Raw genomic sequence first — 27,388 nt, forward strand, 5'->3', positions numbered from 1 at the left:
GGGACAGAGACCTCATCATGAGCCAAGGGTTTGAGACCACCTCACGAGCCCTGGAACAGAGACCTCGCCACAATCAAAGAGACAGAGACCCCCTCATGAGCCACAGGACATAGACCTCCCTGCAAGCCTTGGGACACAGAACTCCTCGCGAGCCCTGGGACATAGACCTCATCACGATCCAAGAGACAGGGACCTCCTCACGAGCCATGGGACAGAGTCCCCATTGCAAGCCACGGGAAAGAGACCTCCTCATGAGCCACATGATAGGGACCTCCTCACCATCCATGGGACACTACTTCATGAGCCCTGAGACAGAGTCCTCCTCACGATCCATGGGAGAGAGAAAATCTCACGATCCATGAAACAGAGACCTCCTTGTGAGCCCTTGGACATAGACCTCTCCATGAGCCCCGGGACAGAGACTTCCTCTCAGGCCACAAGACAGAGACCTTCTCAGAAGCCACGAGACAGAGACCTCCTCCCGAACCTTGGAACAGAGGTCTCCTCACGATCCATGGGACATAGACATCCTCACGATCCAAGAGACAGAGACCACCACACGATCCACTGGAGAGAATCCTCCACAGGATCCCTAGAACAGAGACCTCCTCATGAGACACGGGACAGAGACCTCATCATGATCCAAGAGACAGAGACAACCTCACGATCCACAGGGGAGAGTGCTCCACGTGATCCCTGGAACAGAGACCTCCCCACAAGCCATGGGACAGAGACCTCATCATGATCCAAGAGAGAGAGATCTCCTCACAACCACAGGACAGGGACCTCCTCACAATCCACAGGACAGAGACTTCCTCTTTACCCTTGGACAGAGACCTAATTGTGAGCCCTGGAACAGAGACTACCTCACGACCTACAGGATATAGACCACCTCATGAGCCACAGGATAGAGACCTCCTCACGATCCATGGGGAGAGACCTTCTAACGATCCATTGGACACAGACTGCTTCGCCAGCCCTGAGACAGAAACCTCCTCACAAGCCACGGGACAGAGACTTCATCATGATCTATGAGACAGAGCCCTCCTCACAAGCCACGGGACAGAGACCTCCTCACAATCCAGGGGACAGAGACTGCATCATGAGCCCTGGGACAGAGACCTCCTCACGATCCATGGAACTGAATCCTCCTCATGATCCACGGAGGAGACCACTTCGCCAGGCCTGGGAAAGAGACCTCTTGGCGAGGCCTAGTACAGAGACAGGCTCACAAGCCACAAAACAGAGACCTATTCAGGACCCATGAGACAGAGAACTCCTCATGATCCTTGGGACAGAGATCTCATGAACCCTGGGACTGAGACATCCTCACGAGCCCTGGGACAGGACCTCCTCACGATCCATGGGACAGAGACCACCTCACAATGCACGGGACAGAGACCTCATCACTATTCAAGAGACAGAGACCTCCTCACTAGCCATGGACACAGATCTCCACATGATCCATGGGACAGAGAATTCCTCACGATCCATTGGGAGAGACCTCCTCAAGATCCATTGAGAGAGAACACCTCACAATCCACCAGACAGAGACCTCCTCGCAAGCCCTGGGACAGAGATCATGGGACAGAGACGTCCTCACGTTCCATGGGATAGAATCCTCCTCGCAAGCCCTTGGTCAGAGACCACTTCGTGTTCCCTGGGACAGAGACTTACCCACAAGCCACAGGACAGAGACATACTCACGAGCCACAGGACAGAGACCTCCTCACTATCCACAGGACAGAGAAGTCCTCACGATCCACTGGGAGAGACCACCTCAAGATCCACGTGACAGAGAATTCCTCATGAGCCCTGAGACAGAGACCTCCTCACAAGCCACGGGACAGAGACCTCATTGTGCTCCATGAGTCAGAGCCCTCCTCACGAGCACAAGACAGAGACCTCGACGCAAGCCACGGGACAGAGACCTACTCACGATCTATGGAACAGAGACCTTTTCACGATCCATGGGACACAGACCTTTTCAGGACCCTGGGACAGAAACCTCCTCACAATCCTTGGGACAGAGATCTCACGATCCTTGGGACAGATAGAGCTCCTCACAAGCCACGGGACACAGACCTCATCATGATCCAAGACACAGAGACCTCCTCACAAGCCCTGGGACAGATACCTCCTCATGATCCATGAGACAGAAACCACCTGATAATCCACAGGACACAGACTTCTGCATGAGCTCTGGGACAGAGACCTCCTCACGAGCCACAGGCCAGAGACCTCCTCTCGATCCAGGGGACAGAGACCTAGTCGCAAGCTCTGGGACAGAGACCTCTTCATGATCCATGGGACAGAGATCTCCTCTCAAGCCACAGGACAGAGACCTCATGAGCCACGGGTCAGAGACCTCATCATGATCCAAGAGACACAGACCTCCTCACTAGCCACAGGACAGAGACCTCCTCACAAGTGATGGGACACAGATCTCCACATGATCCATGGGACAGAGATGTCCTCACGATCCACTGGGAGAGACCACCTCAAGATCCATGGGACAGAGACCTCCTCAAGAGGCACGGGACAGAGACCACCTCGCCAGTCCTGGACAGAGACCTCCTCACAGCCATGATACAGAGACCTCCTCATGAACCATGGATGGAGATCTCCTTATGAGCCCTGGGACAGAGACCTCCTCATGAGCCATGGGACACAGACCTCATCACGATCCATGAGCAGACACCATCACGATCCACGGGACAGGGAACTCCTTGTGAGCTGTGGGACAGAGACCACCTCACGAGGCAAGGGACAGAGACCTCTTCATGATCCATAAGACAGAGTTTTTCTCACAAGCCATGGGACAGAGCCTCCTCAGAATCCACAGGACAGAGACCTCCTCATGAGCCCTAGCACAGAGAATTCATCACGATCCAAGAGACAGTGACCTTCTTGACAGCAACGGGACAGACACATCTTCACAATCCATGGGACAGAGACCTCCTCACGAGACACAGGAGAGACCTCCTCATGTTCCATGGGACTGAGACCACCTTGAGAGCCCTGGGACAGAGACCTCCACATGAGTCCTGGGAGAGAGACCACCTCACGGATCATGGGATCAAGACCACATCACTTTCCAAGGGAAAGTGGCTCCTCACGAGCCACGGGGCAGAGACCTCAGAATCCACAGGACAGAGATCTCCTCACAAGCCTTGGGACACAGACCTAATCACGATCCAAAAAACAGTGACCTCATGAGCCACGGGACAGAGACCTCCTCAAGTCCAGGGGATGGAAACCTCCACATGATCCATGGGACAGAGACTTCCTCGGGACCCCTGAGACAGAGACCTCCTCATGATCCGGAGACAGAGACCTCCTCATGAGCCATGGGACAGAGACCTCATCACAATCCAAGATACAGTTACCTCCTCACGAGCCACAGAACAGACACATCCTCGTGAGCCACCAGACAGAGACCTCCTCATGAGCCACAAGACAAAGACTACCTCAGAATCTATGGGATAGAGACCTCCTCATGAGCCCTGTAACAGAGACTTCATACGATCCAAGAGACAGTGACCTCTTCATGAGCCATGGGACAGACACATCCTCGTGAGCCCTGGGAGGAGACCTCTTCATGAACCACAGGACAGAGACCTCCTCGTGAACCCTGGGACAGATACCTCCTCAGGATCCATGGGACAGAGATCTCCACACAAACACGGGGACAGAGACCTCCTCACAATTCAGGGGACAGAGACCTTGTCACAAGTCCTGACACAGGGGACAGTCCTGGGACATAGCTCACGAGCCATGGGACAGAGATGTCCTCACGACCCATAGGACAGAGACCTCCTCACGATCCATGAGACAGAGACCTCCTCATGAGCCCTGGATGGGACAGAGATATCCTTGAGAACCCTGGGACAGAGACCTCCTCACGCACCACGGGACAGAGACCTCCTCATGATCCATGGGACAGAGACATCCTCAAGATCCATGGGGAGAGACCTTCTCATGATCCATGGGACACAGAACCCCTGGCCAGCCCTGGGACAGATACCACCTCTCAAGCCACAGGACAGAGACATCATCGCAATCCACAAGACAGAACCCTACTCAGGAGCCACAGGACAGAGAACTCCTTGCGTGCCACAGACAGAGACATCCTCACGAGTGACAAGACAGAGACCTCCTCACAATCCAGGGCACAGAGACCTCATCATGAGGCCTGGGACAGAGACCTCCTCATGATCCATGGACAGAGAACTCCTCATGAACCCTGGAATAGAGACCTCCACATGAACCCTGGGACTGAAAGCTCCTCACGATCCTTGGGACAGAGACCTTCTCCCAATCCATGAGGCAGAGACCTCCTCCTGAGCCATGGGACAGAGACCTCATCACATTCCAAGAGACAGAGGCCTCCTCACAATCCTTGGGACAGAGACTTCTTCATGATCCATGGAATAGAGACCTCTTCATGAGCCATGGGACAGAGACCTCCTCCGAATCCATGGGACTGATACCTCCTTGTAAGCCCTGGTACAGAGACCTCCTCAGGATCCCCAGGACAGAGACTTCCTCCTGATCCACTGGACAGAAACCTCCTCATGAGCCTTGGGACAGAGACCTCCTCATGAACCATGGGACAGAGCCCTCATCATGATCCCTGAGACATAAACCTCCTCGTGAGCCACAGGACAGAGACCTCCTCTCGAGCCCTGGGACAGAGACCTCTTCATGAACCATGGGACAGAAACCTCCTCACTAGCCCTGGGACAGAGACCTCCTCAGAAGCCACTGAGACATAGACCTTCTCACGATCCACGGGACAGAGACCTCCTCTCAAGCCCTGGGACAGAGAGCTCCTCACGATCCATGGGACAGAGACCTCCTCATAATCCATGGGTAGAGACCTCCTCATGAACCCTGGGACAGATACCTCCTCACTAGCCCTGGGACAGAGACCTCCTCACAATACAGGGGACAAAGACCTCGTCACGAGACCTGGGACAGAGACCTCCTCACGATCCATGGTCCATAACCTCCTCATGTTGAATGGGACAGAGACCTCACCAGCCCTGGGACAGAGACCTCCTCATGAACCCTCAGACAGAAACCTCCTCGTGAGCCCTGGGACAGAGATCTCCTCATGATCCATGGGACAGAGACCACCTCACAATTCACAGAACAGAGACCTCATTACAAGCCCTGGGATAGAGACCTCCTCACAAGCCCTGGGACACAGACCTCATCACTATCCATGAGACAGAGATCTCCTCATGTGCCCTGGGACAGAGAACTCATCACTATCCATGAGACAGTAACCTCCTGATGAGCCACAGGGCAGAGACCTCCTCGTGAGCCACGGGACAGAAACCTCCTCACAAACCACAGGACAGAGACCTTTTCATGATCCATGGGACAGAGACCTCTTCAAGAGCCTTGGACAGAGACCTCATCACAATCCATGTGACAGAGACTCCCTCATGAGCCACAGGACAGAGACCTCCTCATGAACCACGGGACAGAGTCCTCTTCATGAGCCATGGGACAGAGAATTCCTCACGATCCATGGGACCGGACCTCCTCGCGAGTCCTGGGACAGAGACTTCCTTACTTACCCCATCTCCTTTGCTGGACCTCAGCTACCTTGAGGCCACGCTGGCATTTGTGTGTGAATTCGCCATGGCGTCAGCTGTGAACACAATTGATCCTGAAGGTCTTAACAACACCCTATCCTCTCAACATCACGTCTGTGAAGATGGCTCCCTCCGTGGGAGGGATGTATGTTCAAAGAACATGGGAGGGTATAAGGAGCTCTGACCTCGCAGACTCAGCTCTCACTCACCTCCTCCTCAGCTCCAAGACCTCTGTCCATCTTACTACCTTGCATGCCCTCCTCTCCCTCTTCTCAGTGATCCCTGAGCAGGCAGCCAAGAGTTTTACATTTGGTGGCTTTTGGTTGGCATTGGAGACGAGTGCCACAGCATTTACATGCAAGAAAATAACCAAGGTTCACGTAATGATTCCCAAAATAAGGGACAGTTTTTTCTAGTGAGAGTCCCATAATCTCAAACACTGATTTGTGACGTCCCTTAGGTGAAAGGTTGGATCATTCGGGGCATTCACCTGTGTCCCCCATGTGATTTAATAAAATTGATACATCAGCAGACCTATGAACACATTCATTTTGGATAGTGGCACAGGTGCCCCTGTTCCAGGTAGCAATAATGCCCAAGCCCATTCTAATTTGGATGACAGCTTTTCTCATTAGAGACATTTCAATATTCAATAAAGATGTGTTTTGCTGGCTATTGTTGAAGGCTTGCTGAGTGAATCTATCTATGTGTGCTACACAGTCCTCCAGACAAATAGAGGGGAGACAACGACAGTGGCTACAGAATAAGACCAGTGGGAAAGAGAATGTGCCTACCTGGCCATGAGGAGAGGGAGCGAAGCAGCTTTAGAGACTTTCCCTGGTTGTGCATACCATCCATACATGTTAGCCAAGGGTGGCAGCATTGGGGATACAGGCAAAAATGGGTTAAGGGGAGTGGGACCCACAGCGTCCAGGTATGGAATGGATAAACCACAGGGATGAAAGGTACAGCATGGGGAATGCAGTAACTAGTATTGTAATAGCGTTGTACAGTAACTGATGGAGGCTATTGTCAACTATACTCAAATTTTTAAAAAATTGAAATTGAAACTAAGAAGTTCTCAGATAAACAAGAGCTGTAAGGGAGTTTGAGGGCTATAATCTTTAGTTCTCTAGACTCCAGGAGACAGAAAGGAATGCTATGAAAGAGTTGAAATGGAATTGAATGAGTGATCTGTAACACCTGTCAAATAACTGGGAAAGATCATAAAGGGATACAGAACATGGAAGACTCCTAACTCTGGGAAACAAACTAGGGGTGGTGGAAGGGGAGGAGGGCGGGGGGTGGGGGTGACTGGGTGGCGGGCACTGAGGTGGGCACTTGACGGGATGAGCACTGGGTGTTATTCTGTATGTTGGTAAATTGAACACCAATAAAAAATAAATTTATTATTAAAAGAAAAACAAAGCATCTCTGCAAAGCTACTGACCCACTCCTCTTCCAAGCTCTGAAGCAACAGCTACGAGTGAAATAAAGTCCCTGCCTGCATGGATGATACTGTTCAGTGGATGTTTAGACATACACTAAACACCCAAACAAACAAAAATGACAAATATCACAGTTATGACTGAGATACATGCCATAGAGAATATGAAATAGGACAATCAGGGAATAGTGTTACAATCTCTATGGAAGTTTTGAAAAGTCTTTCTAAAGAGATGAAATTTGAGCTGAGACTTGAATAGTAAGAAGGCACCTGTGGAAGCTGTAGGGCAAAGCCTCTGGACAGAGGGAACAGCAAGAGCAAAGAACTCAAAGTATGTTTAAGGAAGAGAACAGAAGCTCGTGTGGCCAGAACCTAGTGGACAAGGAAAACAAGAGCAGGATGTTGTAAAGCGCGGATTTCATTATTATAATTCATAGGATGAGGGCAACTGACCAGACGACAATTCCTATCAAAAAGATAGTTTGTTACTCACAGCTCCCAAGAGGAGGGGGCATGCTGCACCACACAGAGCCACATGGAGAAGCACCAATGTGGATCAGGAGCCAGAGGGTAGTGTGGATAAGAGCCTGTTTTGTGATTTTCTTTTTTTTCTCATTAAACTGTTGTTTTAATGGGTCTCAAAATTCTGTGACAGATTTTTGGTTGTTTCCATTAAAAAGTACTGATTTTAAAAACTAACTTAAAACTGCCATACATGCACAAAAAAAAAAAATGGTCCACAAAACATTCTCCTTTCCTTCTGAAGGTTTTACAATGCATTGTTATCATTAACCAGTCTTTTACTATTAAACTTAAATGGTCAATTGACACAAACAGTTCTGAGACTGTTTTTCCACCACTGATTAAGACTGGGGTGGCAGGTATTGTGGATAATATTCATTTAGCCTTCTGAGCTTTCTGGGGAGACTTGGTGACTTAGCTCCTGCGGCCTTCTTGTCCACTTCTTTGATGACACCCACAGCAACCGTCTGTCTCATGTCACTAACAGCAAAATAGCTCAGAGGAGGATAGTCAGAGAAGCTCTCAACACACATAGGTTTGCCAGGAACCATATCAACAATGGCAGCATCCCCAGATTTCAAGAACTTGGGACCATCTTCTAGCTTTTTTCCAGAACAACAATCTATCTTCTCCTTCAGCTCAGCAAACTTACAAGCAATGTGGACCGTGTGACAATCCAGCACAGGTGCATATCCAGCATTGATTTTGCCTGGATGGTTCAGGATAATCACCTGAGCCATGAAGCCAGCTGCTTCCATTGGTGGGTCATTTTTGCTGTCACCAGCCACGTTGCCACAACGAACATCTTTGACACATACGTTCTTGACATTGAAGCCCACATTGTCCCCAGGAAGCGCCTCACTCAAAGCTTCATGGTGCATTTCAACAGACTTTACTTCAGTTGTAACATTGACTGGTGCAAAGGTGACCACCATGCCAGGCTTAAGAACACCAGTCTCCACTCGACCCACTGGGACAGTACCAATACCACCAATTTTGTAGACATCCTGAGAGAGGCAGACGCAAGGGTTCATCAGTTGGATGAGTTGGTGGCAGAATGCAATCCAGAGCTCTAAGCAGTGTGGTTCCGTGGGCACTCCCATCTTTACAGGGGACTTTCCATCCCTTGAACCAAGGCATATTAGCCCTTGGCTCCATCATGTTGTCACCATTCCAGCCAGAAATTGGCACACATGCTACTTGTGTCAGGGTTGTAGCCAATTTTCTTTCTTTTTCTTTTTGTAGCCAATTTTCTTAATGTAGGTGCTGGCTTCCTTTATGAATCCTTGTATCTCTATCTCTTCTGGCTGTATGGTGGCTCAGTGGCTTATCCATTTTGTTAACACTAACAGTTGTTTTACACCCTGTGTGAAAGCCAGAAGGGCATGCTCACGGGTCTGCCCATTCTTGGAGATACCTGCTTCAAATTCACCAACACCAGCAGCAACAATCAGGACAGCACAGTCAGCCTGAGATGTGCCTGTAACCATGTTTTTGATAAAGTTTCTGTGTCCTGGGGCATCAATGATGGTCACATAATACTTGCTGGTCTCGGATTTCCACAGGGAGATAGCAATGGTGATACCACATTCATGTTCAGCTTTCAGTTTATCCAAGACCCAGGCATACTTGAAGGAGCCTTTTCCCATCTCAGCAGCCTCCTTCTCAAATTTTTATTTTTTAAAAAGATTTTATTTAATATTCCTCAGCCATTAGAAACGACAAATACCCACCATTTGCTTCAACGTGGATGGAACTGGAGGGTATTATGCTGAGTGAAGTAAGTCAATCGCAGAAGGACAAACATTATATAGTCTCATTCATTTGGGGAATATAAAAAATATTGAAAGGGAATAAAGGGGAAAGGAGAAAAATAAGTGGGAAATATCAGAAAGGGAGACAGAACATGAAAGACTCCTAACTCTGGGAAACGAACTAGGGGTGGTGGAAGGGGAGGTGGGTGGGGGGTGGGAGTAACTGGGTGGCGGGCACTGAGGTGGGCACTTGATGGGATGAGCACTGGGTGTTGACAAATTAAACACCAATAAAAAATAAATTTATAAAAAAATATATTTTATTTATTTATTCATGATAGAGACAGAGAGAGAGAGGCAGAGATACAGGCAGAGGGAGAAGCAGGCTCCATGCCAGGAGCCCGATGCGGGACTCAATCCCGGGACCCCCAGATCACACCCCGGGCCAAAGGCAGGCGCCAAACCGCTGAACCACCCAGGGATCCCCTCAATTTTTCGATAGTCCTTTTGTCAATCCCACCACATTTGTAGATGAGATGGCCAGTAGTGGTAGACTTGCCCAAATCTACATGTCCAATGATGACGATGTTGATGTGAGTCTTTTCCTTTCCCATTTTGGTTTATGTTTAGCTGTGGTTTTCACGACACCTGTGTTCTGGCGACAAACCCGTTGACTGTTTTGTGATTTTCATGGGAAGGAACGGGCAAGGCAGGGTAAGCAGAATAGATAAGTTTAAGTTTAGCTAGTTTGGATAATTTCAGCCAGCTCTGAGTTTAAGTGCTGTCTCTAGTTGTCTGGTACCTGATCCTAGGATGATTAGGTCCCAGGAATACTTTGGCCCAGAGTCTTAGAACCCAGGAAAGGTGGTGGCTGAAGGCACAGACTCTGGATTGTTGGTTTGCTTATGAAGACTTGTAGGTGAGCCATTTGTTATCTCTGGGAATTAGCTGGCCCTGGGAGGGCAATCTACCCAGAGTCAGTAAGGCTCCAGATGTCAAAATATCAGAATAAAAAGACATACTTAATATACCCAACCAAATCACTGGGGTCTTATAAATCACGGGAAGGAGTCTGCAGTTTATTCTACCTCAAGTGAGAAGTTACTGAGTTACTGGAGGGTTTAAGAGAGAGGAATATCATCTGACTTACACTTGGAAAAAATTACACCGGCTGCATGGAGACAAATTGGAGAACAGGAATGGCCCTGGTGAGGGACAATTTGCTGGACTAAGACCCTAGCTGTGGAGGTGATGAGGTGCTTGGGATTACATTGTGAAGTCAGAATTGACAGGAGTTGCTGAGAAGTTGAATGTGGAGTGCTAAAACAAATGAATTAAAATGGACAGGTAGATTTTTTATCTGAGCAACTGGGTGGGAACAGGTCCCTTGCTGGGATAAAGGAACTTGGGAGAGGAGCAAGAATTCTATTTGAGACACAGTAAGTTTGAGATGCTCTAAGACATCCAAGGGGAGATACTCAGCTGTGTATACAAGGAGAAGCCTGGACCAAAGATGTGTGTTTGGGAGTCACAGAGGTCAAAAAAGAAAATGTTTTAAGGAGAAAGGACAAAATACTGCTGAGAGATTGAGTAAGATGAAGACTGAAAATCACCTAGTGGAACTGCCAACACATTGGTGGTCTCAGTAAGAGAGATTGGGTGGAGGCGTAGGGACAAATGTGAAAAACAGGAGATGAGAAGTGGAGAAAAAGCCAGAGTCCACTAGAGGACATCAGGAGTTGAGGGAAGGGCCCTCACTATTCCAGGTAATACCTCTTTTCTATCCCTGAACTTCACCACCCTCCCCAGACTGAAAACATTCAGAAAGCTTACTCTCGGTTTGACGGCCCCACTAAGAACATCTGCAGTAACACAGGAGACCTGGAGACAGGCAATTTCTTCACTGGAACACTTTCCATTTAAAAAGCATACTAAGAATGGAGATCAATATGACTACATCATATTTCACTATAATTAACTTCTAGAATTTTCCAGAAACATATACATTTAACTAGGAGCCAAGATTTCACACAGATGAATGAATTACCCATGGTGAGAATCTAGGCATATTGGAAGGAGATGCTCAAATCTTATGCTATTTGTGACCAAGGCGACCCTAAATGAGTGAGGAGGTGAAAGCTAGGCAGAAGAGGAAACAAGGTGTGAGGAAACAGAGAAGGACACAGGTGGGCCAAGAGAAATGAGATCAAGGAGAGATGAATGGGGGTTCATGGTGGCTCAGTCAGTTAAATGTCTGCCTTTGGCTCAGGTCATGATCCCAGGGTCCTGGGATTGAGCCTTACATTGGGCTCCCTGCTCAGCCTAGATTTTCGCTTCTCCCTCTCCCTCTGCCACTCCCCCTGCTTGTGCTCACTTGCTCTTTCCCTCTGTCAAATAAATAAATAAAATATTTTTAAGGAAAGATGAGAGGAAATAGTAGACACTGGGGACCTAGGCAGAATCACCTGGCCCATGACACTCCTTCAGCTCAGAGTCACCTAGGGAAACACCAAGAGTTAAGGTCTCCCAGGTCCCAAGGGAGTGAAGACACAACAGCAGCTAGAGAATAACTGTGGGCACCAGAAAAGAGACTTCCAAGAGGAGAGGAAGAGCAGAGCTCACACCCATCAGCCCCTACCTTGGCTGGGTGGCCTTTTCCATCTCCCCCAGGTAAGTGCCCCACACGATCTTGGCCAGCTTGGCCCTTCCCTGACAAGGATAAGGGTAGGTAAGGGTAGGAAGGGAAAAGGAATAGAAGGCCTTAGAAACTCTCTCTGTGGCCTGGGAGCCAATACCTATCCCTGGTCACAAGAGAAAAGAATTCAGCTGAAGTTTCCCAAAACTTTACCATTGCATTTGCAGATATGTGATCCAGGTGCCACCAGGCTGGCTGGGGAGAAGGGACAAGAAGGAGCTGGGGGCCTGGACAATTTCTCCCAGATGAAGCCATATGTAATACAGCAAGGCAAGTGTACATACTCAGACCAAGGAAACCTTTGAATGCATGATGAGGTGTGTATGCTGAAGAGGTGGACATGAGGCAGTGGGCAGCCAGCATGTGCAGGGCAAGTGTAAGTACATCAAGAGGGCACTCATCGTCTCCCTACTGCCTGTGGTCAATGCCTGATGAAAACTTAGGACATTCTTAGGTTCCTGTTCGTGGTCCCTATCTCAGAGCCCATAGATGGAGCTGCTCACATTCTCCTTTGCTGCCCCATATCCTCCCCAATACACACACACGCACACACACACACACACACACACACACACACACACGTGCAGTGCCCATTATTAATGCTTCAGGCAAAAAAAGTCTGAAAGAACAAAGATAAGTTTCTGGCTGTGCTCCTCAAGACCTCCCTAACTTAATAAAGGTGGTCCTCCCTCTATTTCCCACATCCTGCAATGGCCTCCAGAATCCCAGCTTACTTGCCCCCAAGATGGCAGATCTATCCCTAAAGAGCTGCTATCAATTCCTGTCCCATTTTGAGAGCCTCACCTCCTGTACTCAGGGCTCTCTAGGCTGACCTGTCATGCAGTCATCCAGCCACACCTCCGTCCCTTCGTTCTTCTGTCCATCTAACCATTTATCCACAATCTATCTGTTACTCAATCCACATGCCACTTACCTGATTGATTTATACACCTGCCTATGTCCCTAAGACTTACTGAAGACTTACTGAAGGGGTTGGAGGTGAGAGGTTAGGTTTTCAAAAGAGTCATAGGGAGGCTGGAAATGGGAAATTTTTGATGGGTATAGAGTTTTAGTTTCGCAAGATGAAAAAGTTCTGGAGATTCTCTGTACCACAATGTGAATATACTTAACACTACTAAGCCACACAGGAGAAAGTGGTTAAGATGGTAAATTTTATGTTATGTGTTTTTACCACAATTAAAAAATAATTTTTTAAGAAAAGAGAGATCCTCAGCCCCTCTCTGTGACCAAAAAGTGTTCTCTGTCCTCTCTGTTCCTCTGTAGGAGATTTTGGAAGATAGGAGTGGCCTCAGAGCCAGTGTCTCTCTGAAGATTGTCCCAACTGTGTCAGGATGTACAGGAGATAAGTTGCTGGAATATGAGAAGTGTTCATTAAATGGTAGTGGAAAAATTAAATGGACTACTAAAGAACTTTGAATGAAAAAAAATAACTTTGAATGAGATCACTCAAAATCCTATGTGATCTCACAGCAAAATGCTTCAGGCAAACATTAAAAAGGAAAGGAAAAAGGGGCACCTGGCTGGCTCAGTCAAAAGAGCATGCAACTCTTTTTTTAAAAAGATTTTATTTATTTATTTATGAGAGACACAGAGAGGCAGAGACACAAGCAGAGGGAGAAGCAGGTTCCATGCAGGGAGCCTGATGCGGGACTCGATCCTGGGACTCCAGGATCACGCCCTGGGCCGAAGGCAGGCGCCAAACCACTGAGCCACCCAGGATCCCCCGCAACTCTTAATCTCGGGGTCATGAGTTCGAGCCCTACCCTGGGTATGGAGATTACTCAAATAAATAAAATATTTTTTTAAAAAAAAGGAAAGGAAAAAGACAAACTGCATATACACTGATTACAAACATAAAATGGGTTTGTGGTGGGACAAAGACTTAAGGGTAATATATAAGATAGAAAAGAACTCAAGTGGGAAAATCATGGATGACTTTACACCAAATATGTTAATTGCAAAAATAACATTTTTTAAATTTGAAAATAACAAGATCTATCCTGTAGGTTATCAGTGGTGCAAGCACCTAAAGGGCTATGAATAGGATATAAGAGGACCAAGGGACTCAGATACTCCTTCTGTCCAAACCCATTAGATGGAGTTTATCTCCCAGGAGTAAAGAGTAAGGCCGTTGGCCTCCCTGGAGATACAGTAGGCAAGATGGTTTAAACCTCAGGCTCCAAGTTACTATTCTGGTTCTGCCACTCAGTAATCATGTAATCCTAGATTGGTAACTTAAACTCTCAGAGCTCCAGTTCCTTCTCTGCAATGATGAAGTAACAAATTACAACTAGCACAAGAGCTGTTATGAAGGCACCGAAGATCATGCACGATGCCCAGCACATGGTAATCTCTAAGTGTAAGCTACAGGAAAAAAAAACATTAAGCAGACAAAGTGGGGGTGGGAGGAAGGTTAGGTCTATGAGCAATAGGAAGAAAGTGTGAGACTCTCCTCCCTAACAATGAAGATGGCCAGGCTAATCTCGTGTGTGGGATGAGTGTGGGTGGTAAAAGCCCTGCAAATGCTGGGAACCCAGACTTCTACAAGACTCAGGATCAGTGTCCTGTCTTACTGGCTGCCTAACTTTAAGTGGGTCACTTTTTAAAGATTTTGTTTATTCATTTGTGAGAGACAGAGACAGAGGCAGAGACACAGGCAGAGGGAGAAGCAGGCTCCATGCAGGGGGCCTGATCCATCCTGGGATTCCAGGACCATGCCCCAGGCCGAAGGCAGGTGCCAAACCGCTGAGCCACCCAGCGATACCCTAGGTGGATCACTTTATCTTTCTGTCCACCAGTTCCCCTATCTTTATAAGTGAGATTCATTCATTCATCTAATCAATATTCAGCCGAGCACTCAGCAGGTGCCAGATCTAGTTGGCCGGGTGATTAAATTTGCCTCTAAGATGGTTGAGAACTGACAGACTCAGATCTCAGAGCACAGACTCTGGTGTTAGGTGGGTCTGGATTTAAACCTGAACACCCTCAGTTGCTAGATGTGTGGCTTCAAGAAAGTTACTAATGCTGTATGGGCTTCCATTTGCTCTTCTGTAAAATGGAGAAAGTAAGGGTTTCTGTGTCACAGTGTGATTGTGAAGATCCAACGATGTTTGGAATGCTAAGCCCTTTGGCATGGTGCCTGGCAGGGACTGGGCACCCGGAAAGCACCAGTAGTTGTTAAAATAGACAGGCCGCCACCACCACCCCAACTGTACTGCAGGATCTTACAATGGAGACTCCACTAAAAAGTGCTGGGACCCAGGTACAACTAATGACCCATGAGAACACAGATAAAGGTGCTTTCCTCAAGCATGTGGAGAGCTGTCTGGTACAAGAGGAGTGAGACAGTCTGTAAAACACTAAGAATTTAGCCAAGACAAATATAATGAAAGACCCATCCTATAAGCAGAGAAAGCCAAAGCTAGATAGGACTACCTCCTAGGTGCTGAACTCCCTGTCACTACAGATGTGCCAGCATACACTGCCCAGCACCCCTCTAAGATGTTGTTGATAAGCCTTGAGCCATGCTGAAATATATGACCCTTACAGACACATATCCTGACATGCCATGGGCAATCATTTCTGACCATGAGGAACAGAGAAGCTGCCACAGGGGAGGTGGAATTTGAGTTGAGCTTGAAGGATGAGTGGGATTTTAATAGGATGCATAGAAACATTCTCTGCAGGGGCACACACTGTGGAAACGTACGGGAGAACAGAGCATGCTAAAACAGGGTAGCTGGTGTAGCTCAGCACAGGGACCCAGATAAGAGGGACCAAAATACAGTGTGGCCAGCCCCGGGCCCACTCCCTTCATGGGGCACAGGTTGTGAATCTGTAATCTGTGGAAAATGGCTTGATAGAATCCCAAAGCATGAGATAATTGGGCAGTATTCCCACAATCCCATCATTGCATGGCATTCTAAATGCACGGCCCACCATGGAGATTATCAGATGCCAGCCTAGGACAGTCCCTGGCTGAGTCCATGATGCAAGTGCTACATTGTCTCTCAGGCTAGAGTTTCAGTACAGGAAATAAAATGGAGCTTAGGACATAACTCCACTCCATCTCCACTCTGAAGAAAGACCCAAAGTACAGAGAGGGGGTCTCTTCCTGTGGGAACTAGGCCATACAGCAGGATTCAGAGTGTAAGGAATAGTGAGAAATGCAGCAAATTTGGAGTCAAGAAACCTAAACTCAAGCCCTAGGCTTGCACAGTATTTAACCTCCAAGACAAATGGCCTCATACATAAAGTGGAGATGCTGTCTCAGTTGATTCTGGGGAGACTGAATGAAGAATACTAAATTACAGAAGTGCTGCTCTTTTCTGTATACATGTCTCTTCCTTGGTTGTGCCATAGGTTCCAGCCTGAATTGATGGCTGAGGAAAATCAGACTCTGCCTGAATTTCTCCTTCTAGGATTTTCTGACTTCAGGGCCCTGCAGGGACCCCTGTTCTGGATGGTACTTCTGGTTTACCTGGTCACCTTGCTGGGTAACTGTGCCATCATCCTCCTCACACAGGCGAGCCCATCCCTGCATTCCCCCATGTACTTCCTCCTGCGCCACCTCTCCGTGGTGGAGCTCCTGTACACCACGGACATTGTGCCCAGGACCCTGGTTGACCTGGCCTCCCCATACCCCCGGGCCATCTCCTTCCAGAGCTGTGTGGCCCAGATGTACGTCTTCGTGGTCCTGGGCATCTCAGAGTGCTGCCTCCTCACAGCCATGGCCTATGACCGCTATGCGGCCATCTGCCGGCCCCTGCACTATGCCACCCTCATGAGCTGGAGGGCCTGCACGGCCATGGTGGGTGTCTCCTGGCTCATGGGCATCATCACAGCCACCACCCATTCCTCTCTCATCTTCACTCTGCCCTTCCCCAGCCACCCCATCATCCCGCACTTCCTCTGTGACATCCTGCCAGTACTGAGGCTGGCAAGTGCTGGGAAACACGAGAGTGAAATCTCCGTGATGACAGCCACCGTGGTCTTCATCATGGTCCCCTTCTCTCTGATCATTGACTCTTATGCCCGCATTCTGGGTGCCATCCTGGCAATGGCCTCCACCCAGAGCCGTCGCAAGGTCTTCTCTACTTGCTCCTCCCACCTGCTTGTGGTCTTCCTCTTCTTTGGAACAGCCAGCATCACCTACATCCAGCCCCGGGCGGGCTCCTCTGTCACCATGAACCGCATCCTCAGCCTCTTCTACACAGTCATCACACCCATGCTCAACCCCATCATCTACACCCTTCGCAACAAGGAAGTGGCAAGGGCCCTGCAGCGCATGGTGAAGAGGCAGGTCTCCTCACCATGAAGGCACTCAGGAGATATCTGTTCACTTGCTGACTACTCCTCCTCCCAGCCTTCAAGTGCCAGATGAACAGAAACCACGTAGCATCTCAAAGAAATAAGGCTTCCTGGCAGAAAGTGTTGGAATTAAAGCAAAGATAAATCTGTATCCTACCTCCTATCCCACACCAGGCTCACTATCAGAGCACAGTTATGAGGACAAGGTAGACTGAGGGGAATGCTGCTCACAAAGAACATTTATGGGAAAGAGCATCTTCTAGATTGTTCTGGATCCCTGAGCAAGGTGATTGCTGTGTCTATACCAGTAGTGAGAAGTCTGTGTCAGTCATGAAGGCAAATGTCCATGAAACTGACACCAACTAAGTGACCTACCAGAGCCCATGAAGGAGTTTGCTGGCTCTTCGGTCTAGTTTTCTCCCAGAAACACACTACAGTCTTGTGCTCTGGGCCTTTTAGAAAACAGTTATTCTTCCTTGAAATATTCCACATAAATATTTAAACATTCTTCCATGCCCCCCACCTTTGACTTCTGACATCATCCATAAAGGGTGATACAATGTCCAACTGGACAAGAATATGGATTCCCTGGATTCCCTGTTCCCCTTCCAGTGCACCACCAGCTTGATCTCATACCTCCTTCACCATCTAATACTGAGTGAAGCCCCTGAGGCCATCCTGGAGAGGACCTAGAGAGTAAACATTTAACACTCATTTTTGCCACCTCACCTCTGACCCTCTTTCAATGTTGGGAGAAGTCTCATATTGAGGAGGCTGGTGGGCAGGGAAACCACTTCCCTCTGTGCAGCTGAGAACTCTTCCCAGCCCTCCAAGCATGTGACCTAGTTCCACCAATAAATGCACTCATGCCTGACTAAGTAGCTGGTGCCCACAAGAGAAAGGAGCAGCACTGTTTCCCAGGTGACAGCAAAGAAGACTGCAACAGCAAGTTTCTGGCATATAAGTGGCATCTAGTCCCTGGTGGCAGCCCCAGTGTTTTCCTCAGCTGACCAGGTCATGTTTGGAAATTACTCTGAGAAGCTTAGCCTCTGGCATGGTCCTCATCCCTCTATATTTTGTTAATCAATTATTCTTCTGTTTCTTCATCCAGGCAGCTTCTGTCATTGGCAAGAATTTTGACTGATGCAATTGCTTTGGAGGCGGGTGGCATCAGAGGAAAAACCTTAACCCTGGTGTACTAGGAATAAAATTGTCTCATTTGGAAAAACCAGATAAGAAAGAAAAAAATAAAAGCCCACCTAAAGGGAACTTGGGGTCAGAGAACATCCTCAGACAAGCAGTCAGAATCAAGGAATCCACAGCTATATGGCACTCCTGATCTTCAGAAAATACCTTGCTCTCGTGGGGCTCCTAACCTCCTAGTCATGAGGAGAATGGAGCGGAAAGAAAACAAATCAGCAGAAACATATAATGAAAGTAATCATAAATATGTATAAATATGTACTGGAAGGTAAATGATAACAGTTTGAGGGTGCTTCTGAACATCTTCCTGGAAGAAGTGGCTCAGTGCGGTACTTCCAACCTTCCTCACATCATGACACACATAGAAAGTGCTAATATTTGACTGGCACAGAGTAAACTGAAGGGAATTGGGGACATCAAGATGGGGCTTGATGGAAAAAAATTCATTGTACTCTCTTTTCACTATATAATTACAAAGAAAATAAAATATATGGTAATATGGAAGTTTTTAAATACTAGCTTTCCATAAAACTTCCAAATAATTCTCTTTCTCTTAAATAAATAAATAAAATATTTTTCGAAAACAAAAACAAAATATTCATATTTTTATAAGAAACTTGAGCTTGTTTCTGCAAACATAATTTTTATATTAGATTTTGGGCGTTAAAATGGCTACATGCCTCCTGGTCAAGATCTTTAAGTACTAATTTCTTAAAATTCACTGATAAGGGATGCCTGGATGGCTCAGTGGTTGAGGGTCTGTCTTCGGCTCAAGGTGTGGTTGTGACCCTGGTCCAAGAATGACTCCCACATTGGGTTCCCTGAATGGATCCTGCTTCTCCCTCTGCCTGTGTCTCTGCCTCTGTGTGTGTGTGTCTCTCTCTCATGAATAAATAAATAAAAACTTTTTTTAAAAAGACATGAAGAGAAATCTCACAGAGGAAGACATAGACATGGCCAACATGCACATGAGAAAATGCTCTGCATCACTGGCCGTCAGGGAAATACAAATCAAAACCACAATGAGATCCCACCTCACACCAGTGAGAATGGGGAAAATTAACAAGGAGGAAACCACAAATGTTGGAGAGGATGTGGAGAAAGGGGAACCCTCCTGCACTGTTGGTGGGAATGTGAACTGGTGCAGCCACTCTGGAAAAGTGTGTGGAGGTTCCTCAAAGAGTTAAAAATAGACCTGCCCTACGACCCAGCAATTGCACTGTTGGGGATTTACCCCAAAGATACAGATGCAATGAAACGCCGGGACACCTGCACCCCGATGTTTCTAGCAGCAATGTCCACAATAGCCACACTGTGGAAGGAGCCTCGGTGTCCATCGAAAGATGAATGGATAAAGAAGATGTGGTCTATGTATACAATGGAATATCCCTCAGCCATTAGAAATGACAAATACCCACCATTTGCTTCAACGTGGATGGACCTGGAGGGTATATGCTGAGTGAAGCAAGTCAATCGGAGAAGGACAAACAGTGTATGTTCTCATTCATTTGGGGAATATAAATAATAGTGAAAGGGAATAGAAGGGAAGGGAGAAGAAATGTGTGGGAAATATCAGAAAGGGAGACAGAACATAAAGACTCCTAACTCTGGGAAACGAACTCGGGGTGGTGGAAGAGGAGGAGGGCAGGGGGTGGGGGTGAATGGGTGGCGGGCACTGAGGGGGGGCACTTGAGGGGATGAGCACTGGGTGTTATTCTGTATGTTGGCAAATTGAGCACCAATAAAAAATAAATTTATTATTTTAAAAAATCTTTTTTAAAAAATAGCTGACAGTCACCATCAATGAACACTACTCACATAAGTGGGTGATAAAAACTGGAAAACCTTTTCAAAGTCATTCAAAATTATGCAATAATTAGAATTACATGCAAGTACATATTTATATTTACTAGCGCTTCCTTTTCTTTCACTGACAAATGGTAATTTTGAAAATTTTTGTAATAATGAGAAAGGATTTCTTATCTAATAATACTCTTTCATGTCAAGTATTTCAATACAGCAGCATTGGAGCTCTAATGTGCAGAATGCTCATGCACTATTAGAGCACCCACCATGAGGCCAGCTTAGATACCACAGTAGGGCCAGCAGGTAACAGACAAAAGTATTGAATATACATGAAGACAAATATTCAGGACCACTAGGGACAGCTGCCTCTCAGGAGGCCCCCTAGATTCCCCACCCTCCAAGCTAAGAGGGTGACACCTTGGGCTGCACTCTACTCTTTGAGCACATGAAAGCCCAACTCTTTATCAGTTTCATGGGCCTCTTGGCCACAGTGGGCAGCAGGACACTCAGCAGCTGGCTGCTGGAATAGACATGAAGGTAGCAGAGTACCTCCTGGGCGGCCCTCAGCCTATTGAGGCCAAGCAATTGTTATGGCTCATTTTTCTCACCAACTGCAGGAACCTCAGAGTGCGTTACCAAATCCCATTCCTTTTGGGCTTCCTCCCAAGGAGTCCCAGGCAAAGTTATTAATAGCCAGATGAACTGGCCAGGGACCTCTGTCTATTCCAAGATGCCAGACATGCAAAAACTAAGGGCTTAGAAGATCACTCTCTTGCAGAACATTTCCAATATGAGTGGTCCTCCAGTGTGCCATGATGCACCTTTAGGAAGTTCAAGTTTTTAATTCAGAAAATACCATGTCAATAGGCCCCAAGGTGGCTCAGTCAGTTGAGGTTGAGCGTCTGACTTCAGGTCAGGCCTATAACCTCGCGGTCCTAGGATCGAGCTCCACGTCAGGCTTGGCAATCAGAAGGGAGTCTGCATGTCCCTCTCTCTCTCCCTCTCCCTCTACTTGTACTCTCTCTGTCTCTCTCTCAAATAAATAAATAAATAAATAAATAAATATTTTTAAAAAGAAAATACCATGTCAAGCTGTGTGCCAGGAATTTGAGGCAGAGGAGAATAAAACACAACCTAATGGGGGAGGCAGGCCAATTAACAGCCATTTGCAATCTTATAATTTTACATGAGATGTATACCAAACATAACAGCAAGACAGATGGTAAAGAGCAAAGAAGAGGTCCTAAACCCCGTATAAGAAAGATAGAGAAGGCTTCAGGGAGGAGAGAATATCTTAACTGAAGTCTGAATAACAAGAAGTCATCCAGGTAAAGAGGGAAGAAAGGGAAGAAAATGTACAGAGGCCCATAGGTGATAAAGAGCGTGGCACACTCTAGAAACAGCAAGGCATCCTTTACAATTGAGTAAAGTGAGCAACAGGAAAGTGACAGGACAAGAGGGAGAGATAGGGGGTGACCAAAATTGCTGGAGCGAGGTCCAGTTAACCACATATCTCTCTCCCTTTTAAGTTCTCTACCAACTAAGAAAACATATTAATAATAGATAGGGAGCAGAAGATCAGCTTTACTACTGAATTGGAGGATATGGCTGGAACCCTAAGTCAAAATGAACTTCCTACTCCCCACATTTACCACGAACCCCCAGTTACAGGCAGAAAATCTGTACAAATTACAGGTCGCTCCAAGCAAGCCCAGCTCCAAGCTCACCACCTGAAGGGGAAAGGAGTGCCTGCAGCCTAAGGCAGGACAGCCTGAGAAAGAAAGCCAGAGAGCTTAGGCCATGCCTGGGTGATACACTTTCTACAGTACCACTGGTCAGTTCTCCTCCCAGGAAGTGGATGAAGGCTTGACAGAAAAGCAGGAGATGTCTCTATCCTTAGTCCTCTCTGGAAAGGGAATTTTAAAATCCTCTCATTTTGTGGAAAACCTATGGATCAAGGTAATGGATGTACTCCTACCTCCATCCAGTACAGAGCATGAAGGATGTTGGGGTCACTTACGCATTTGAGAACTCATCCTGAGTGGCAAGATGGGATTTGAGTTTTTAAAAGATCATTCTAGCTGTGATGTGGAGAATAGACACCAGGGGCAGAAAAAAGAGACCCAGGGACCACTGACCAGTTTCTTAATCAGGGCATCCTATTGCAAACAACATATTCTGCTCTGATTGTCTTAAAGCAGAGAGGAATTAATCAAAGAGGACTTAGCAGTGCGGTCTCCAAGGGAGACAGGAGCCAGGGCAGCATCCTCGGTTGCACACAGTGATGAAACTCAATAGCCTCCAAGGGCACTCCAGCATCCATACCACTGACACCAGAACTCAGTTCACACAATACTGCCCAGTGTGTCCCGAAGACCCTTGGGGCTGGATGTGAGGGCTCTGACAGGGAGCATCACTACCATTATGGGACATATATTTTAGTGAAGGAACAGAAATCACAAATAAATAAACAAGTTGATTTCAGATCATGCTAAGTGATTGTGTAGTAAAGAATGACTGAGGGGAATGCCTGGGTGGCTCAGTGGCTTAGCGTCTGCCTTTGACCCAGGACATGATTCTGGGGTCCTAGGATCCAGTCCCACATCGGGCTCCCTGCATGGAGCCTGATCCTCTCTCTGCTTGTGTCTCTGCTTCTTTCTGTATCTCTCATGAATAAATATATAAAATCTTAAAACACACACACACACACACACACACACACACACACACACACTAGGGGAAAAAGAAAAGAAAAGAAATGACACTAGTCATTTAAAAAAAATGACTGAGGAAAGCTACATTCAATCCTTACAACAATCCTGTCAAGTAAAGAAACTATTGTAATCACTATTTTACAGATGAGGAAATTAAGGCATAAAAATGTTAAGAAATCTCCCTAGGTCGGGGCTCCTGGGTAGCTCAGTGGGTTAAGCATCCAACTCTTGGTTTCAGCTCAAGTCATGATCTCAGGGTCATGGGACTGAGCCCTGGGTTGCGCTCCACACTCTGTGTAGATACTACTTGAGATTCCCTCCCTCTGTCTCTGTCCCTCCTCCTGCTTGCACACACACACACTCATTCTCTCTCAAATAAAAAAATCTTTAGGGGATCCCTGGGTGGGTCAGTGGTTTAGCGCCTGCCTTCGGCCAGGGCGTGATCCTGGAGTCCCGGGATCGAGTCTGAGGATCGAGTCCCGCGTCGGGCTCCCTGTGTGGAGCCTGCTCCTCCCTCTGCCTGTGTCTCTACCTCTCTCCCTCTCTCTTACACACACTCTCTCACTCTCTCTCTCACTCTCATGAATAAATAAATAAAATCTTTTAAAAAAAAAAGAAAATACTTTAAAAAAATCTTTAAAAAGAAAAAGAAATCTCCCAAGGTCTTACAGATAGTAAATGGCAGTCAGGATTTTTTTTTTAATTTTTATTTATTTATGATAGTCACAGAGAGAGAGAGAGGCAGAGACACAGGCAGAGGGAGAAGCAGGCTCCATGCACCGGGAGCCTGACGTGGGATTCGATCCCGGGTCCCCAGGATCGCGCCCTGGGCCAAAGGCAGGCGCCAAACCGCTGCGCCACCCAGGGATCCCCGGCAGTCAGGATTTAATCTTGCACCTGCCTCACACAAAAGCCAAGCTCTAATGCACTGTGCCATACTCCCATCTATAACCTAGCCTTCTGCTCAGACTTCCTCAGCCAGCTCCATTCTCTCCACTTTCCAATAAGATAATGGATCCCATTCTACTCTTTAATGCTCTTGATTTCCAAGGATAGATATGGGATCCTTCATCTTCAGAATTCCATATTGTCTTGTGCACTTATAGGAAGGCCAGTGTTCACACAAGTACTCAGAGTACGGGTCTGGTCGAACAAAGCTCACATCACAGGAAAACTACTCTATTTCCCAAGAGCCTTGCTTCTTCTTCCTCACCTCCAACTGCAGTTCCAGTGCTGATTGAATGACACCTGGGGATAGAGTTGCCAGATTTAACAAATGAAAATACAAAATGGCCAGTTAAATTTGACTTTCTGATGAACAATAAATAATTTTTTAATGTATGTCCCAAATATTTCTTTTAAAAAAAAAAAGATTTTAAGTAATCCCTATACTCGACATGGGACTCAAACTCACAACCCGAAGATCAAGAGTTAAATGCTTCACCAACTAAGCCAGTCAGGCACCCCCTGAATATTTCTTTCCCTAGAAAGATAAACTAGAGTCAGCAGTTTATCTTTTATCTTATTACTGAGTGGGAAGAGTGGAACACAGCTATAGACACTTAGGTTGTTTTGAGATTTATGATGTTGAGCATCTCTGCAAATTTCCAATTTAAAAGAATTACAAGTGAAAACAGCAGGGGGGCGTGGGAAGTCTGAAAAGGAACCCCAAACAGCAGATTCTTTTCCTCAAGAGCACCAAACCTCGGTGTCCATCGAAAGATGAATGGATAAATAAGATGTGGTCTATGTATACAATGGAATATCCCTCAGCCATTAGAAACGACAAATACCCACCATTTGCTTCAACGTGGATGGACCTGGAGGGTGTTATGCTGAGTGAAGTAAGTCAATCGGAGAAGGACAAACAGTGTATGTTCTCATTCATTTGGGGAATATAAATAATAGTGAAAGGGAATAGAAGGGAAGGGAGAAGAAATGTGTGGGAAATATCAGGAAGGGAGACAGAACATAAAGACTCCTAACTCTGAGAAACGAACTAGGGGTGGTGGAAGGGGAGGAGGGCGGGGGGTGGGGGTGAGTGGGTGACGGGCACTGAGGGGGGCACTTGAGGGGATGAGCACTGGGTGTTATTCTGTATGTTGGTAAATTGAACACCAATAAAAAATAAATTTATTATTAAAAAATAATAATAATAAATAAACTTTATTGCCATTAAAAGATTTCAAAAAAAAAAAAGAGCACCAAACCAACCAGAGTTGGTTCAAAATGGGATCACCTTGCCCCCTTGTGGTGAATCTCAGAATAGCCATTTTCCACCTCTCGTCCTCGCTGGGATCTGGGTTGGGGGCGGTAAAAGGAAAAGTCCTGGAAGGTCTTCTACTCATTCCCAACTTCAGTATGCAGAGAAGGAATGAGATCTTCTCAGTTTGTAATCTGCTAGGGAACTTCTCAGGTGAAATCTGAAACCGGCGCCCATACTCAGAGCACAAGGAGAGCCAGAAGAAAGAGGCCACTCCAGGTGGCAGTTTTAATAAGCAAAGGGAACTTACATATGAGGCTTGTCTTGGGAAACAGCAATGAAAGTGAAGCCCCAACCCCACCTGGCAAACTGTAAACGTCTAGACAGAGGACTTAAATGGGTTCGGTCACACACACCATGCAAGTGTTCTCAACACCATATCACTATCTTAAGGCTATGTCCTTGGAGCAGCCCCTGCCAGCAGGGAAGGCAAGTGGAACTCACATTCCAAGCACAGGGGAGGGGGCGAGGAGCCTATTATCACCCGGGTGCAGCCAGGGGTCAACCGGTGGTCACGTCTTTTCAATGACCTTCTCCAACAGATCTAGGAAAGCTCATTTGGTTTACCCAAGATAACTCAGTGAATTAAGGGCAGTGCTGAAACCAGTAATAACATGTGTCATTTATAGGTCATGGCGTGGTGACCACCTCACCTAATCCTGACACGATGAGGTTTCATTAATTCCACCCTACAGTTGAATGGGTGAGAGAGATGAAGTGTCTTGTCTGAGGTCACACAGCCTGATAGCAGCAGAGCCAGAACTCAAATACAGTCTATCTGCCCCCAAAGCCAGTGTAACTAAACACTACAAATCTAGTCTCTGGCAAACCCAATGCCTACCCCATAGGTCTTTGTAATGTGTCTGCATCTAGATCAAAGAAAGAAGATGCCTTGGAGACATCTGTCCTAGTCCCATCATGTCACAAAAAAGAAAACAAAGATGGAAGAAAGATAGATATTATTTTTCCACAGTCACCCAGGGACAGAGCTAGGGCTGAGGACAGGTTCCTCATCTAATGCCCTCTCTCAGCCTTTTTCAACCTACCTATCTATGCAACCCTGCATACATGCACATGTGTGTGTACATATGTGCCATGTGGGTGTATATGTGTTCCACACATGTGCATGCAGGTTTGTGTGCAGGGACCATCATAAACATAGGAAGAGAGCCATGAAAACCCCAAAGTAAGCCCCACCAGTAACAGGAGCTTCTCGAATTCACATCTGTCCCTTTGCAGAGCCTTGAAATCAAAGAACAGAGTTTAAAGGAAGAAAGGAGTCATCGGTGGTGTGAGGACCACAACTGGGGACCTGAGGGACTAGATGTGCTTCTGTGGTGCAATAACCCGGGAGTATACAGTTGATCCTTGAACAACACGGGGGTTAGGAGCTCCAAACCCCCACACACAGTCAAAAATTCACTTATAACTTTTGACTCTCAAAAAACTTAACCCGGTTGACCAGAAGCCTTACCAGTAACATAGTCAACTAATACTTATTTGATATGTTATATATTATATGCTGCATTCTCACAATAAACTAAGCTACAGAAAAGGAAATGTTATTAAGAAAATCATAAGGAAGAGTAAACACATCTATAGATAGCACTGTACCAAAAAAGCCCTACAAAACCCGTGCAGCTCAAACCCATCCTGTTCAAGGGTCAACTCTATTTCTTCCAAGTCCAGTGTGCAAGGCTCAAAGGGATACATCAGTCTACTGGCGGTTCAGCATCCTATAAATAGAGCTCAAACCATAAGCCCAGGGAACCAAAATAGGACTACCCCAACCAAGAAGCTTAGCCTCTTTGATGTTCCTGTTTCAGTGCAGAACTCTGTCTGAGCCACTACATGGATCCCATGGCAGGGAAGCCGGCAAACTGACACAGAGCAGAGATGGTATAAAAGGTACCACTGACAGGAGAGGGGATAGCATGGCCAGAGACAAGGGAGGAATTTCCCCAATGCCCTTGAGGTGGGGTCCCCTATGTCAGTGACCTCGTGTTAGAGCACTTGAGGGCAAGACGTGAAGCAGCATGGCACC

The 27,388-nt window shown here is 46.9% G+C and overlaps 1 protein-coding gene across 1 annotated transcript; it reads left to right on the forward strand.

Annotated features, from left to right (window-relative positions):
- Nucleotides 1–16,426: 16,426 nt before the first annotated feature.
- Nucleotides 16,427–17,365, forward strand: OR10P1 (olfactory receptor family 10 subfamily P member 1). Its single transcript, XM_026001688.1, has one exon. It carries the CDS (start codon nucleotides 16,427–16,429, stop codon nucleotides 17,363–17,365), a length of 939 nt encoding a protein of 312 aa, XP_025857473.1.
- The last annotated feature ends 10,023 nt before the right edge of the window (nucleotides 17,366–27,388 follow it).

This window comes from Vulpes vulpes, chromosome 16 (assembly GCF_048418805.1).
Source record: "Vulpes vulpes isolate BD-2025 chromosome 16, VulVul3, whole genome shotgun sequence".
NCBI classification, from domain to species: Eukaryota; Metazoa; Chordata; class Mammalia; order Carnivora; family Canidae; genus Vulpes; species Vulpes vulpes.